Here is a 17,621-nt window from a genome sequence, read left to right on the forward strand (position 1 = left end):
ATCTCGTCATTTAAATAAAAAAGTACTCCATTAAATTTATGTTTTCTAGTTACATAATGTTATATCGTTCGGATATTCTCTTAAGTTTGATCGATATTGTTATTACTCTAATCATTTCCTAATGCGAATCGATAAGGAAACTATATTATTCCGCGCTTTTATTAAATTTAAATATTAATTAATATTATTAACCTCTGCCTAAACTGGGGTATAATTTCACAGCCTTTGCTTAGTTACAAAATTGTGATTAACGCAAAAAAATATTTTAACAGGTTATCATATTTCTTTTGATTTTCACTTTTTTTTTACTATTAATTGATTTAAGTAACCCTTTTTACACATTTTTCGTATATTTTAGGAAACATCTTATCGTCTCTTATTTCAATTTTTATTTTTTTTTGCGTTTTGCGGCCAACATTATGAAGGATTTTTATCTAAATATATTGAACGCGTGCGCAATAGCATTTCTCTCGATATGTATGTTCACAGTACATTGTTGGAATTCTGCTTTCGTTAGCCTAACGCCTAAAGCATAGATGGAAACTTTTTGGTAAACCACTTTCAAATAAATATTAACGAATGAGAACTATAACAGATGTTAGAATCAAAATATTTTTCTTATCTTTTTAATATAGTTTGATGTTTATCATATTTTAAACTTATTTATGAGAGATTTTTGAATTGTTGTTAATTTGTCTATCATTTATCTATTAAAAATATATTTTTTTTAGGAAATACTAATTAACTTAATTTTGATTTTTTTTATCTATATCTGAGTTTCAATTTTAGACAATTTCAATTTATTTATTTTTAACATATTGTGGACATTACTAATTATAAGTTTAAAATGTTCACAACATGTCATGAAACATTATTATAAAGGGAAAAAAGTAATAAAAGCGATAAAAATGAAAATATAAAAAGAGAACATAACATAAACATACAAAAGCAGTTAAAATACATCTATAGAAGTTCAAAGATGTACACCGAGTTTGCTAAGGTGGACCTATTTTAAGAATTTATAAAATAGCGTGCACCTATACTAACTCTCACGCAAGTGGAATATATCAACACCCGAAACAATTTGGTTGAACTTTGTTATCGCCCTCCCAATTGGCATTACCAGTGGCAGGTTGGTTCTGCACCTTGGGAGAAAAACAACTGATGCTCTCTATTTTTAAGATAGTTATCAGGGACAACACTGCCCAGAATGGCAGAGATCTCATTTACACATCATATAAGTCGAAAAAAATGCGTAGCTATATAATAAAGATCTCTTCTAAATTGCAGACTGCAGTATGTAAGCATACCGAAGAGAAACTCAGTTGGATAAAGCCACGGATAGTACCCATGCAACCTCCTGTAAAAGAGTCTCAAGAATTTCTTCTGAAACCTCTTAACCATAAAGCCATACTTCAACTGATGCAACCATTTTTTTTGACCGGAAAACCGGCAACCCTAATAATGACAACCAGCGTATGATTTATAGGCCATCCATGGACTGAAACCGTATGCGGTTTCGAACCGTGTGCTATACTAAGCTTATCTTTTCTAGTCATGGAGATATATTTCCACAAAATATATTAAAAGCATCTGATCGTATCCGTGTATACCATACACTTAAACTTTAAACAAATTTAGTGAATATATATTTTCATGAACAAAAATCATAAGGTTAGTATGGCACACGGATCTAAACCGCATACGGTTTCAGTCCATGGATGGCCTCTTATTCCCAGAATTTTTGACGATTCGATCGATTCTAAAGTCGATTTCGGTTAAAGCAATGCTATTTCTAGATATTGCATTTTTATTCAACTTTAAGTGCTAATAAAGATTGTAATCTGATAAATCAGAAGTAATAATAATTTTGTATTTCAGGTAATAAAGATGTTATTCATCGTAGTCGCCCTATTCGCAGTATGCTGGCTTCCACTGCAAACATACAACGTTCTTCAGGATACGTTCCCGAGAATAAACGAGTAAGAAACCAATAATTACAGTTATCATGTTTGTCTGACACACATTTATGTCACTTGTTAATAATCAACGGAAACACATTGAACTGTGTACATCTTTTCATAATAACAAGAAGATCAAGCATTATTAAATTTGACAATATACACAGTAACTTATTTACTAATATGTTATTAATAGAGACCAGATTATATGCATTTGCATATTTAGCAGATTCGCACCGGTTATTGCATATTTTACCTAAAATCTAGTGATGATGCATATATTATTTTCGCTATGTTTACAATATTGTGTAGTATACATTGTAGCCAGCCAATGGGACGGGTGAACTTTAGCCAGAAACAATAAGTGTAAACATAGCACCCAAATTCAAATATTGCCCAGTTACCTCTGGATGTGGAACGGTCCTTTTCCACTTATAAAAATATGTTGAATGATCGAAGACACAATATTACTACCAAAATTTTATAATTGTAAACAAGAGTAACAAAATGTTAAATAATTGTTAATAATTAGTGATTAATAATTATTATCGTCGATACTTCCTGATATTGTATGCCAATTTTGAAATAAAAAAACTAAACATTAATATTTTTTTTATTATTTAATGTTACATATTTTGACACTTTTCATGCATATTTTAACCATTTTTCATATATTATATTTCAAGCTGTGTAAGTTGCATAATTATAATCCGGTCTCTAGTTATTAAAATATTTTACATTAAAGCTATACCTCTATAGGCGATGCGCGGATTGTGCAAATGACGCGAGCCAAACGAAATATAATTTGTCATAAAAATTCAACATGCGTCCTTTTTATGTTTTGTTTATTATTATATTCGTAATATTAATAGTATATTCATTGACATGTTTTCTTTTTCAAGTACATGCGGAACGTTTTTAGTCATCTTTACACGATTTAAGAGTATATTCCTCCGACGCCATCACAAAACAAATTGACGTGAAAACAGGTCGACTATCTCTCTCTGAATGGCAAAGCGGCCGAAATTTCGTTCTACATACAGTTGAAAATGATTTGCCGTTTCACTTATGAAGTAGAGAAATTCTAATGAAATTAAACAAAAAATATTAGGTCAACTTATTCAAGTCATCGAAAAATTACTGTAATTTAATAACAAAAGAACAAGACTAATTTAGTTAGTACCAGGGAACATAAAATGAATGGGAGCTGGCTTACCTTAATGGGTATGGTACAGATCACGAGGCAGATTCTGGGGCAGTCGGCGCATTTGTTTTACTTGGATTTTATGGCCTGACCATCATAAAGTATTCTACTTTAAAATTTTGGTCCATGGATTAATCTGTTAAGTGGTTACTACGAAATGATAAATAGCTTTAGAACAAATTATTTTTAAAAAAGCAAGAGAACAAATTTTTTTCGCTCGAACATCTGTAGCGTTGAGCCACTATAGCACTGGAAATAGGTAACTTAGAATGTTTACTCAAAGGGTGATAAAATTTAGTTTTAATAGTAATTATTATGACCAATCTACGTAGTGTGAAATAAGCTTAAAGATAACAACATTATCAGAGATTGGAAGTCGGCCTGATAATGATTGCATTTCGATTTTTTTTGTTTCAAAATAATTTGAAATATTCGTATTAAGGCTTAGATTGAACGAGAGATGATTTATAAATGGTCTTTTTAATCGTTCTAGTTATAAATTTAATCATAAAAATAATTTTATTTTTGTATTATATTTTTTAAAGTCAAGTTTATAGTTACCTAAGTAGTTGCAATTAAAAATGAAAAGTTAGTCAGAACCAAGAGTTTAGACGGCTTGTGAAATTATAATATCAAGTATTTCCAAGGCTAACACATTGTAATATTTTTTTAATTATGACTGTTCAAATGAAATAATTCACATTTTTCCGATTAAAGATTCCCACCTCTTCAATTTAATTATAACTTAGGCTTTTTGTCAACTGTTCCTTTCTCATATTAATATAGAGTTATTTTTTCTTCCCACCCCATAGATATTCATAATCACATTATTATACAAAAGAAAATATAAAATTTTGGTTCTGATACTTTTTAAACAATATTATGTTACTTGAGCACGTGTAGAGTTAGGTATTTCCCTAGAAAATCTCAATCTCGGGATTCGGGATTTCCAGAAAAGAATTCTCGAGAATTCTCGAGATATCGGGAAATTAAAAAAAAAATCTGTAAAAATCTTAAAATCAGTGTAAAAACAGACAAATTCCAAAAAAATATGATTTTCTTTATTTACGTAAGAAGATAAACAAAATACAAGTAGGAAAACAAAAATAATCCTAAACATTACTTATTGAAATGGAATATCAAATCACACAAACTGTCAATCGCTGCGTCTAACAATCACGTACGCTTTTGAGACACAAAATTCCCTGATGTTACAAAAATTGCGCTTATTTTGAGTCGACGTTGGCTTAATTGTGTTAAATGCCCCGATCAGTCTTTGGACGTTTTGTGCTTTCTGTCCACATTTTCATATAGAAAATCTTTTTTACAATTAATATTTGATAATAAAGAAATCCCAAATCCCGAGAAACGATTCTTGAGATCCGGAAATTCCCGAAATGTTAAAAATTTCAATTCTCGAGATTCGGGATGGAAAATCTTGAAAATTTCTCCAGAATTCCCGTCGGGAAATTCCCGAAACCCAACTCTAACCACTCTAAACATACATAATCAAACTAGTCTCACTAGACATAATATATTATCAAATAATTTATATATTAAATTATATTAATTTCAACGTATAACACGTTATTACTACGTCAAAAAATGGAACGCAGCGGTGTAACATATATTTTTCATATTATCTATTTAATAAACAAAATAAAAACAAATTGGCGGCGTTCAGATTTGAGTGTTGGCCTTGGCTTAGCACTACCAATACGCTATTACTTTAGATTCAAACCTCAGTACTTTAGATTCAAACTCAGATCTAACAATTACCAGTCGCGTACATTATCGATACACCATTACTGACACCTCATTAGATGATAATTTGACTTATATTTTATGCTACGGTAGAGAATAAATCTAATTAGTATTAATTTGAATTAGCATACAAATAAATGGAAGTATGATTTATATTTTCAATAATAATTGATAAATAAATATATTATTATTATATTTTAAATTTGATAGCGAAGAATATAACCAAACCAATTATCGTACTTTGTATGTATATACTTAACTTAGGTATTAAAAGTTTATTCTATTTTAATAATAGGGATTTTTTAAATGTAACTGTCCAGAATGTTTTGTTTTTATTTTCAGATATCGATACATTAACATCATTTTCTTCTGCTGTGATTGGCTTGCCATGAGTAATTCCTGCTACAATCCCTTCATTTACGGAATATACAATGTGCGTAAGACTATCTTTTCCTTGAAATTCCGTATCAATAAAAAAAACAAGACATTAATCAAACAATACTATTGCAATATTTAAATCAGTGACACTTTATTAAAGGAATTTTTTTTTAACTAAACGTATAACATATAATAAATTGTACCCTTTCTCGTTTTTATTTGTATACAAGATTAATTTAAAAATAAATAGAAAGCACCAATGCTTATATTCGTTGTAACATTAAAAATACATATTTTTTTCTGTAATACTTAGGCTTACAATTTGCAATGTATTTTTGGTTCTTGGACGATTCAGCGCCGGGACAACCAGGCGCTACGCATTCGAAAATAAATAGACGTTCGTAAATTACAGCTACTTTATATTATAATACTTAAATATTATTATAATATTTAATACTTTGTGGGAATTTAAATATGCACACGTAAATGATGATTTAATTGAGTATATGTTTAAGTTCCAACGATGAGAGAGTTCTTTTATTTTTATATGAAGCGTCAGGCATAACAATTTTTAATCCGCAATAAAAAACATTATGTTAAGAGTAAAATCAATTAAAACTACTAAGTAGTAGATATAAACTTATTAAACTTCCTCGTATAATTTATGTTTCAAATCGTGACGAACGTCTATTTATTTCATTGAATTCGACATTGCGGCGCCCATTTGTCCCGGCGTCCAATTGTCCCAGTGCCGTATTTTCTTATAAAATAAAAAGTGGAAATATGTTATCGAACAAACAAAACCTTACAAGTTTTTAGAATTTGTATTTCTTCACAAATTAACTACTCATAAAGTTTTTGGAAATTTATACCTTTCCAAAAACTTAATTTAGAACCGAAAATTTAGATTTCAATGGTTTCTCACTACCTATGTAATTTTGAGGATTCATAAAAGGTGAATTAAGTTTAAAACTTTCTATAACTACATAATTTTATTCTACCCCTGGGCATTATTATTTATTTTGTATTTTATAATTATAACATAACACTATATAGAATATAAATGCTTTTTTTCTTTTTAACACCACATGAGGTCATGAGCCCCAATGACAATACTGTGATAGTAATGAAACGGTATTATTGTATTAGAAAAAATCACCGGAAATCGAAACCGGACCCTCGTACGAGAAACCGGTGTCATACTTTTACAATAAAGCCGCCTTTATTAGAGATTATTTATTTTATGATCAATTAAATCGAGCATATCTTTCATAACAATTAAAATATTAGTGAATTTAATTCCTTACGTTATTTACCTTTAATAAATGATATTTATTTATATATCTATCTGCTTATTTATTTCTAGGAGAAATTCAAGAGGGAGTTCAAATTACGATTTCCCGGTGGAAAGAAGTGGCATCAAACACCGACAAATGATAGCTTTGATCTGGTGAGAATAATACCTACTTTATTATGAAAATAATTCTCTCTATTGACCAAATTATAGTATCTGATTTAAATAGAACTTTGTCAAACTACTAAACACATACTGATGTTTGTTCTGTCTAATAAACAAATATATATCCATAATCCACCGACTGAGATTACCAATATAGCACTATACCTAAGTAATTGAAATTATAATGGATTTAAAATTTGTAATTTATGAAAATAAAATCATATATCATAATATGTAGCCAATAGGAAAAATCTTTATGAGCAGGTATAAAAAAGGTCAATAGTTAAAATTTGTCACAATTAAGCATGGTAGTCTTAGTATAGTGGTAATGCACAGGGTGCGCTACCCAATAGATGCAGGTTCGATTCCTGCCGGGTGTCTTTTTTCTCAAAAAAGATTTTTTCTATCGGTTATATTTTCTTATGAGTGTTTTCAAAATTATGTATGTTCAATAACCAAATATATTTATTTTGAATTTAGAATATAAATTCAAATTATTCTTCGTTACAGATGTATTTCAACGCATTATAACTAATATACAGTTTGATTACAGGATAGAACTCAAACACTTCGCTTTTCGAATTCATTCCGTTCACACGTAGACTGGCGTCGAACGCAAACACAAGTCCAGATGCCAATGGTGACATACAGTGTCCACTTTTGCGCGCATCCTTGTGGCGAATTAAAAAGAACACAGTTCATGCGAAATTCACACCACCCTTGCGACTCGTCAGAATCCAGTTACAATAACAGAAACAAACCACGAACTATCCATTATTCTATGAGCAGTCTCAATAACACAGAGCTAGTCACGAACAAAGTGGAAAAACTGAAACACTCTAATAATAGAAGAGTTAATAAAACCAGTACGTTGAAAACGAGCCACGTTTTAGAAAATGATGAAAATGTGAATAATAAAAGAAAACGCGAAAACGATTTAAGAGAAAGGGGCGGATGTTTCGGGAAAAAATTCCTCCGATCGAAAAATGGTCGGTCTGGCGAAGACAAGCTGTCACAAACTGACAATGAATCATATATGAAAGACATGGTTATTAATACTAGGCACAAGTGTTCAAGCGATGAAATGTTATGTTTCGATCCAAAGGAAAACCGGAAACGTAGCATGGAATTCAACGCTAACTTCGGAAATTCCGACAGCAATCACTCAGGAAGTAGCGTACCTTATTACAGAGGGGTTGTGGTCCAGCGGCCCGCTCAAACAAGGTGTTTTACGCAAGGGAAATGGAAGATGGAGGCAGACGGCGAACACGTCGAAACGGAAATATACATTTTTCCGGAAGGTGACAGGAGCAATCATAACGGCGAAGAGGGAGGTTCTAAACGACTGCCTGACGACCTTTGCTTATAGGTGTGTGTCATTTCGGCCGCTGCTATGTTTTCACATGACGAGTATGAACAAAACTCTATTTAATTTTCTTCAGTCGGTACTGCGTAACGCTGAAAATAAAATCGTTCAAAGTTTGTACTGAAAAGAACAATATTATTATTGTAAAGCTCATTATTTTTTCAAGCTAAGAGATAAATAATTCACATCTTTACCATTGTATTATTATAAAACCAATAATTTAAGTGTATATACATTATATTTTATGACTGATAAAAATTGATATCATGCAAGTAAATTTCACAAAAAAACTTTAAAAGTTAATAATGTGGATCAAACTATTGTGATGATTGTATAGTATCATAGTAAATACTAGCACTAACTGACTATTATATAATTATTGATATTTAACAGAAATTATTATTAAATCTGCCGTGGCCGAAGAAGTTTACTGTATATTATTATAATGTTAGATTAAATACTTTAAAAAAATAGCTCGTAAGAATAAGACTTGACTATGAATATTTAAACGAATTATATTATTGTAAAATAATATGTATCTTTGTTCAAAACACTGGAAAAATAAATATTTTTTAATATCCTAACAATTACTCATTTTTTACATGTTTATTATAATAAAAGTTTTATTATTTTGCCTGCATATCAATAATAACATGAATAGTTTAAATAGGTTGAAATTAAATGAGACATCAAATTACGACAATTCAATATTAGTGGTAAATGCAATGACATTAATATGGACGAAGCGTCTGGGAAAAAAATGACACTCACTTTTTTGTCGCGTGTGCCGAATGGCATAATCTGTTCTAACGCCATTACAATAAAGGTGATATTGCTATAAATTCCCGATGCTTTTTGTCGGGTCTGCCGAATGGTTCGGTTCGAACGGATTCGCTCAAATGAACATTGACACTAGAAACATTGTTCTATCGCCATTACAATAAAGGTGATATTGCTATAAATTCCCGATGCGTGATATCGCATAATGGAAATTGCGTGACTACCTATACATGTGCGAATGTCGTATGCGCGAATTTACTTGCTATCTACTGTATTGAGTGCGTTGTCCATTAATAATGTCATTAAGTAAATGACGTTTTTGTGAGTCAAGCATCACCGGTTGGTTATAAGTTTATTTCAGTTTAATTTTTCTATCGCAATTTATTTTCAAATTTTAATAATCTGCTTATTTTGTCTAGCTGATATACCTACCCATTTTAAACTAAATATATTATTTATTATGAAAAATAAAATCGGATAATATATCAATATGTTTATATCCTTTTTAATATATATTAATCGATTTCAGTGTAATCATTAGCTTTTTAAACTTTTTTTTCGTATGATTTTGGCGCTTTAAACGTTATCGATCAATACATATTAATTTGTCTGAAATTGCACATAGTATTACTTACAATTTTTTTTAGAGTTTGACAGGCTTGGGTGGCAGATGACAAAGCTAAAATCACCATATAAATATATCACAAATAAATATATCGCAAAAAAATAATATAACATTAATATAAATAGAATGTCATCGATTAATCTTGTATAAAAATATTGAGTAATATAGAATCCTCCATCACATTTCTAAAATTTATAAAGAATCCATTCCACCTGTTTATTTATTTATATTATGTCACTAATGGTAAAAAGATAATGTCAAATATGAGTGCTGTGTCCATTTTAAAAGATTGGATTCAATCAACATAACCCGGTTATAAATTTTATTATGTTTAAAGGTATTTGTTAGATGAGTTATCATAGATATCCACTACAAATATGAATTTTATTATATTTCAAATACCTAAATATCTTAATAAGTACATACTGTTTAATAAAAATGATTTTCTAGTAGGTGCCTACCTAATTATAACAATATACTTATGGGCCCTAGAGCCCATGTATCTCAAGTCCTATTTTGTTATAATGATTTGAGTACAGATTGTGTAGCTAAATTGTTATCACATTTTTCGAGATCAATTCACTACCGATTTACCTACAACAAAAACATAAAAGAGACCATAGAGTTCTAACTACAATTACATTAGAAGAATGACAAACATTAAATTGCATTTAACCAAAAGTAACCATTTTGGACTTACGATACACATGATCTCAAGTAAACATAATATTATATAAGTACAGGAGATACATACTTAGCGGAGTATTTTCTTTTTTACTTATTTTCAATACAATATGTTGACATTGTATACTAAGGAAATTATTAATTCAACTAGTGGTATGTAGTATAAAAGGGAAACAAGGAGAAGAAAACGGTTCTCACATTATCATAAAGTATGATAAGAAACGAGACGGAGGGCAACACCGAGAATATTTAAAGAGACTGGCTATTCCTAAACTGTTCTATTCTGGAGGGAAATTAATTTGTTAACCACTGATATAGTAAAGTATACCGAATTCAGTGATACAAACCTACTAGTCAAATTTAATAATATATGAAATGATGTTTCTTTACGTCATGTGTTTTCCAAACGCGATTAAAATCTGATGAAATGATGGTGGTGAAAAACACTGATGGATGTCAGTCTTCTTCTGTTTTAAATACATTATAAATGGCACTCTTTGACACATATTTTTGTTTTGCCATTAAGAATTTTATTTATAACGCAAGTAACTTTTTATAATTCACGAAAAATAGCCACAGAGCTTATTAGTTCCATATGTATACACGTTTGACTAATAAAAGGCATTATTAAAACCATTTACGACTGCTTAATCTGCAAACCGGCTAACTTCATTTGAGTAAATTATTCAGGAAATAGAAAAAAAACTTAATAATTTAACTATCGATCGGAATTTACCAATTTCAAAAATATACTTGGAAAAAAAATACAAATAAGCTGCACTAAATAATAAATTACTTAAATAAACTTACTAAATACTTACTTAAGAAACTTACTTAAATAATAAATTACTTACTCTATTTTAGCTTCCTTTTTATATATTATAAAGAACGGTTATTATGTAAAGAGCGTAGTTGTTCCATTTACGATATTGGAAATTTGGTACATGCAGTTGGCTGTTCTGTGTAAAGAACGATAACTTATTTATTTACAGGCTTAGGAGTTTGAAATTTAGTGCGAGCATAGAAAACATGCTTTATAACAAAATGTCATCAAAATCTCATTTTTGGTCAAAAGTACAGTTAGATGGTTTGCAGATTTAGCGTTCTTGTATCTTTTTAATTACGCGTAACTATGTTTAAGCCAGAGTGATAGGTAAATATTTATGAAGACGAAAAAATTTTGTTGAGGAACATTCAAAACCGTGTTTCACACAGTTTTATGAATATTTAATTAACCTAAATAACTCAAAAAAAATGTAAGTACTATTTCTTTAATAAAATGTTATAATATATTATATTCCACGGTAATCCAATTATTAGGTAGGTACCCAGTAAAATAAAGTATCCATAGTATGTATACATCTCTCAGCAAAGCTTATTGTACTAAGTTATTCATTTCTTTAATTTTCTAAATGCATGTTGTAAGCATACGTTTTGATTATTTAGTCAAAACCCTAACCAGAAGAGATAGATAAAACTTTCATGGCCTAATAACTTCATATATGGAAAAGGGGAGATTACAAGTGAGTGAGCAGTATCTATTGTATTATATTGAAAACGAGTACTGAGTAGCGGAGACGCAAACCATGATGAATTAGAGCTTTTCATAAGAGAATAATATAAAATAATAATATTATAAAGATAACATTGCATAACACAAAATTCAATTAGAAATGAACAGATGGTACTGTTGAAAAAAATATTCATATGCAAAACGATGCAAAATAATATAATCTTGTATTATATTTTTTTATTGTATAATATTATCACAATGATTAACTTATTATAGTCAAGTATTACAGTCTAAGCAAATACTTAGTAATATTTTTGGTATATACGACACCATTAGTTATTATAATAATATAATTACATTTTTTAAAGATATAAAATAAAATCCTCTTAATTATGTGGGGGACCAATCAACCTTTATTTTAGACGACAGTTCTATATTTTTTCCGTGGCATCCTCAACATTTATTACATTATGTTTTGTTCTTTATTTTGGGAACCGTTGGTACTTGATTTTTGACAATCTGACAAAAAACTCAATTACCAATACTCAACGATATATCAAATATCTGTAAGTGGTCTGTGGGCCATCATCATCAAATCATTACTTACTTACCTACATTTATATTATTTGTATATTTATTATCAATATTCAAAAAATAAGATTAGGTGTGTAGGAAGTAGGTAAGCTCATATAAACAATATTACATATTTGAAAATATGTTATTGTACCTACAATTATTGAGTAAAATTTTACAGTTAATAATTTAATGTTTTTGTGTCAATGCGATTTCTTACTTTAATTATCTTACCGAAATCATTCAACATAAAAAAATATTCTTAGGAAACATTATGGTGACCTTAGTATTTACAAAATATGTTCTGACTGTTAATTTATTGGTCACTAAAAGTGCTTGCTGAATTTTGTCGGATTACTACTGATAGCTGTACTTATCGATTGTGCAAATCTTTCCATGATCATTCTAAGCACAGTGCTAGTTTTATTTTATTAATTCATTCATTCGTTATACCTACATCTATGTTCTTGCTTAAAATTTAGTTCTGTGCGAATATATATGTTGTCTTCTGCGACCTTTCGCCATACGAGCGAATGAACGAATACAATGTACTATGGTTAACGAGAACTTATTATTTTTACAGTATTTATAACAATGACATAAAATATGAACATCATAGTAAATGATGAAAGAATACTCAACAGTAAAAAATAAAATAAATCTTACACTAAGAATGAGTAAGTTATAAAGAGTAGGGTTGGTAAGAGAAACTTTCTTTCCAAAAGCAAACTATTCTGCGACTAAACCAGATTAGATTAAATTGTTCCGCTCTGAATGAATCCAAAAGGGCTTCCCTTTGCGAGGACATAAAGGATAATTCCAAAGAATGTGTGCTGAATCTTGATTACTTTTGCAACATGAACAGCATGCATGTTGCTTCATTGGAACGATAAAATATCGACCTACCTATCTATGTTATTGCTAAAATTTACTTAATTTACACTTCAATTAAATTAATCTGATAGGTATCTACTACATTTTCTAACTATAGAAAGACCTGCATTCAAAAGCTCTAACCTCAGAAATACATGCTCTGTATTGTTTAAAATGATAATAATATAATATTGTAAGTATTCAATATTAATAAGTATAATCCGTCTTCGAGATTGGCTCGGTTATTTTTTTGTATGTCTATAATATTATTATGTACCTAGTTGTTATTCGTAATGTTACACTTGTATTCAGAATTATAATGGTAAAACTTATCCATGACAAGCTATCGCTGATCGATGATTTTTTTTAGTTCGTGCAAAGAGTATTATGTGACAGTCAAGTGTCAGGATTGTACGCCGGAAACACGTCACAGGTGACGTCTGCGCATCTTTTCACGCGCATGTCGTGTCTTCAGATCCGGTGCGGCGGAGCCATCTCAAAGTAATGATGTAAACTAGTTAGGGTACGTTATAAACATATTTTTTAAAGTAAAATGTATACCAGTCTCACGCTATTACACTTAAACTATCCACTAAGCCCGAGATGCACAGAACTTTGAGTTAAGTTAAATCGAAATAACATGACGTGTAGGTGTACTAAAAATTGTATAATGACTACTACTACTACTGGTTACCAATCTTTTACTTAAGGACATCACATTTTTAAATCTTCTTTTCCCAATAATTATTATAATAATAAGTAAATAGTTATTATAAACTTTAAATAATTTAAGCATAGCATTATCAGTTGTTAATTGAATCAATTGATTCATTGTGATACAGTATACTTAGTAAGGTATACTGGGTTCGTATATTTTTTTATTAACGTGGCAAGAATTTCGAATCATGGTAATATTATATCGTGCGTTTACAAAAGTAAATTTCTAAATTTAAAAAATATAATCATATTATGTACCTTTGTATATATGGAAATTATAAATATATCAAATTTAATGCTTTCAAAGCTTTTTGATTATTTGAATACTCACTAATCGCCAATGACAGATGTCATCTGTCACCTGTCACTATATATTGCGCGAAATAGTGTTGACATTCATAACATTCCTTGCTTCGAGCTCTCACACTACAATAATTATAATTTTATAGTATTTAAACAGGGGCAGATTTGTAATTAGGAAGAGAATGATGAACAGCTTTTTACAACGAAAATTATACATTATTTTAAAGAGAAAAAACAATGCCTGAATATTTGACGAATAAAAATGTTATCATTTATTTTTTAATGTTTTGAAAGAAATAAAAATTTCCGCAAAACGCAGTATTTTTTAATGTATATAATGGAAAAGTGTTTAAAATAGGTAATTTATATATGAATTTATAATTTTAGGTTAGAAACGAGATCAAATTTTAGTAGACGATATTCGCATAAAGCCCTGTCCACCTACGGGATTTTTTCCGTTCGTCTCACAAATTCATCACAATGCATGCGTCGTCTGGGCATTTCAAGCCTCAAATCGGTTTCAAAACGGTCGTTATTTGTGATGAAAGAAAGCACTAGCGCAGGCAGATCCGACCCTCTTAGATTTCTGTTCAACCATTTTTTTCGGGAAGGTTCAGGTAGTTCATGGAGTTACTAGACTATGGTATTCACAATATTTATTTTAGTCTATAGCAGCGGTCCCCAACTTTTTGGACTTCACGGACCACAAAACTTCAAATCTTGAATCCCGCGGCCCACTCCCACGTGTTTTTTCCACACATGTTAAAAATTCGATATGTCAATACAACGATAAAAGAATTCTAATAAATAAACTTATTAACACAGATATTCATTACGAAAAATACATAAAAAAACATTTTAAATTTCATTTTATTAAAAAAGAATCAATACAATTAATTACCTATTAAATTAATATGAATTCTACGTCGACAAAGAGGTGCATAAAAGATAAATTACAGGTAACAGAAAGATAATCATTGTGACCATATTGCTGCTTGTTTGAAACAAGCTGTTGAATTCTTGGTTCCAATGACGTAACACGGAGTGCCGTTTATCACGAACAGCAAGCTTAATTCAAATTTATTTATTCTTTAAAACATTGAATATGGACTGACGACGTAATAAGGCTAAAATTACAAAAAAAATATTATAAGAATATACTGAAACTTTTTAATAAATACGAAAATTGCAAATACATATATTCAAATTACTCTGCGGACCATCAAAATTCTCTCACGGACCACTGGTAGTCCGTGGACCACCGGTTGGAGACCTCTGGTCAATAGTTATAGTCAATCAGATTGGGTGGTTTTGATTATTATTTACGAATTGCGTGGCGAGATTATACAAATAATAACCCATAGGATTATACAAACAAATTATGCATACGCGGTTTTGACCAATAAATACGACATTGCAGTACTTGAGTAGGTACTAGCTTCTGTAAAAAACAAAATGAAGAGTTTGCTGTCATATTTTTCCAAATAATCATTATATGTAATATCAGTATTTATTTTATTTTGAGAGATGACGTTTATCATATAACAACACCGAATATTTATCATTCGTCTGAGCAAAGTAGAGTATACTATTACGCTTTATAACTTTGCACTAGAATGAAAATGATGTAATATATTCTAACAATATATTTTTTTAGATATATTATGATCTATTTATTTATATTTATTATCTAATTTTATGCGAGGTAATCAGGCAAGTGTAGTAAAAAGTGCAAAGTTATAAAACGTATGCTCTACAGCAGTGGTTTCCAAACTTTATGTTACTACGCCTCCCTTTTAAAAAAAATATAATCTTGCCCCCCTCTTTATTTCATTAAATAATACAGACACCTTTTTAAATAGCCAAAAATATACTTCTTAACATAACAATGTAAAAAAAACTTAATTATATAAAAAAAACAAGATTTTACTACTTTTATTATAAGTATTCATTTTTAAATTATTTTGTTTTTCATGCGATGAATGTGCTTGTTTATTAGCAAAAGGCGCTCTTTTCTACTAAACGGGGTAGATATTTGGATTCCATTGCAGCTAATGCAGAAAATCCCGTTTCGCATAAATATAAAGCAGTACTTTACTTACAACTTGCATTGTTTTTCTTGACAACGTATTATATTATTCTTCACTTCGATTCAATCAAAATTGAACTAGGGTTTTTGTTTCAATGAATTATCGCATGATATTTCTATCATATTTTCCTTTTCAATAGTAGTCAATCCAATTTCATCATCGTTCATTGACAAATTAATAATTCTATCATGGGCCCCACATCCTGAAGCGGGCCCACTTACCAATTGCTGAGGTTAAGGGCAGTGTAGTGCTCTAAAGTAGTGTTTCCTAAATTATAAACGGGAGTTATCATTTAAGTACCTATAGCAATCATCATATGTTCTTTGAAATCTTTTATTAAACGCAGCACACTGGGTTGTAGGTTGTAGCAAATACGTGCTATGAGAAACGTTCATTGTTTATTGTTATCTACCTCTCCAGAAAAACGACGACAGGTCACAATGATTTTTCATTATTTTTTAACATAACCCTCATACACCTGTTAACTGCACATAGTGCACTTCTGAAACGCTCTTAACCATTTTCAAAAAAGACCTTGTTATTATACAGTTTACCTCACAAAGCTTCCGCTTCTAGACTTCTTTATTAATTGAAAAGCGTTGTCCTCGATAGTTTATTTTAAAAACTTTCAACAGAAAGCAATCAAAGATTGTCAACACATCTTTTGACCTTGTTTATACTCCAATAAACCAGTCATTTTGTTATCATAACTCTCTCCTGCAAAATTTGTCCTATTTGTTATGGACTCCTGGAGAAAAAATCCTTCATTATTGCAGAATAGGTGATATATATTTTAAAGATGGCAAAAGACTCTGTCTTAGTCTTTCCACATTACCCAGCGACGGTTAAAAACCGAAACAGCGCCGTATAGCAGCCGTCCATTCTCACTGTATTCACGGCCACCAGTGGTGTACGTGACCTAATGCACGCTTTCATAGTAGATGGTTTTAAATCGACTACACTCAACCACAAATAGAGCTTATGACGAAAAAAAACGGTTTTTTCGTACGGTTAAAACCGTAGTTATAGTCTGAAATAAGGGTTAGACTTCATTTTTGATATTAGCAATACGCTCATATGTCATTTCTAGTCAGCAAACGACTATTATGCACCTGTCGAGATACCAATTTGTTTAGTTACATATTCGAAATATTTTCAGTTTGTCATTCGCTGCCTCAGTACAAGGATACACTATTTGACAAAAACCTGTTAAGAGAAAATGGCTGTCAACATTTTTGAATAAAAATAAGAGAGTAATAATTAGATATACTTATTATTATTATGTAAATATCCTAAAAAAAATGAACATTTTTTATCTAAAATTATAAAGA

At 30.0% G+C, this 17,621-nt stretch overlaps 1 protein-coding gene across 1 annotated transcript in view; it reads left to right on the forward strand.

Moving 5' to 3' along the window:
* Lkr (Leucokinin receptor) overlaps positions 1–7,297 on the forward strand; it is a 112,321-nt gene extending 105,024 nt beyond the window's left edge. Inside the window, exons 7-10 of the mRNA XM_085952453.1 lie at positions 1,882–1,982; positions 5,272–5,362; positions 6,674–6,757; positions 7,277–7,297. Coding sequence (XP_085808579.1) covers positions 1,882–1,982; positions 5,272–5,362; positions 6,674–6,757; positions 7,277–7,297 — 297 coding nt within the window. The remainder of the gene's footprint in view (positions 1–1,881; positions 1,983–5,271; positions 5,363–6,673; positions 6,758–7,276) is intronic.
* Positions 7,298–17,621: the final 10,324 nt, after the last annotated feature.

Source organism: Rhyacophila brunnea, unplaced genomic scaffold (assembly GCF_057557595.1).
Source record: "Rhyacophila brunnea isolate RB1 unplaced genomic scaffold, BYU_Rbru_1.0 scaffold_3, whole genome shotgun sequence".
NCBI classification, from domain to species: domain Eukaryota; kingdom Metazoa; phylum Arthropoda; class Insecta; order Trichoptera; family Rhyacophilidae; genus Rhyacophila; species Rhyacophila brunnea.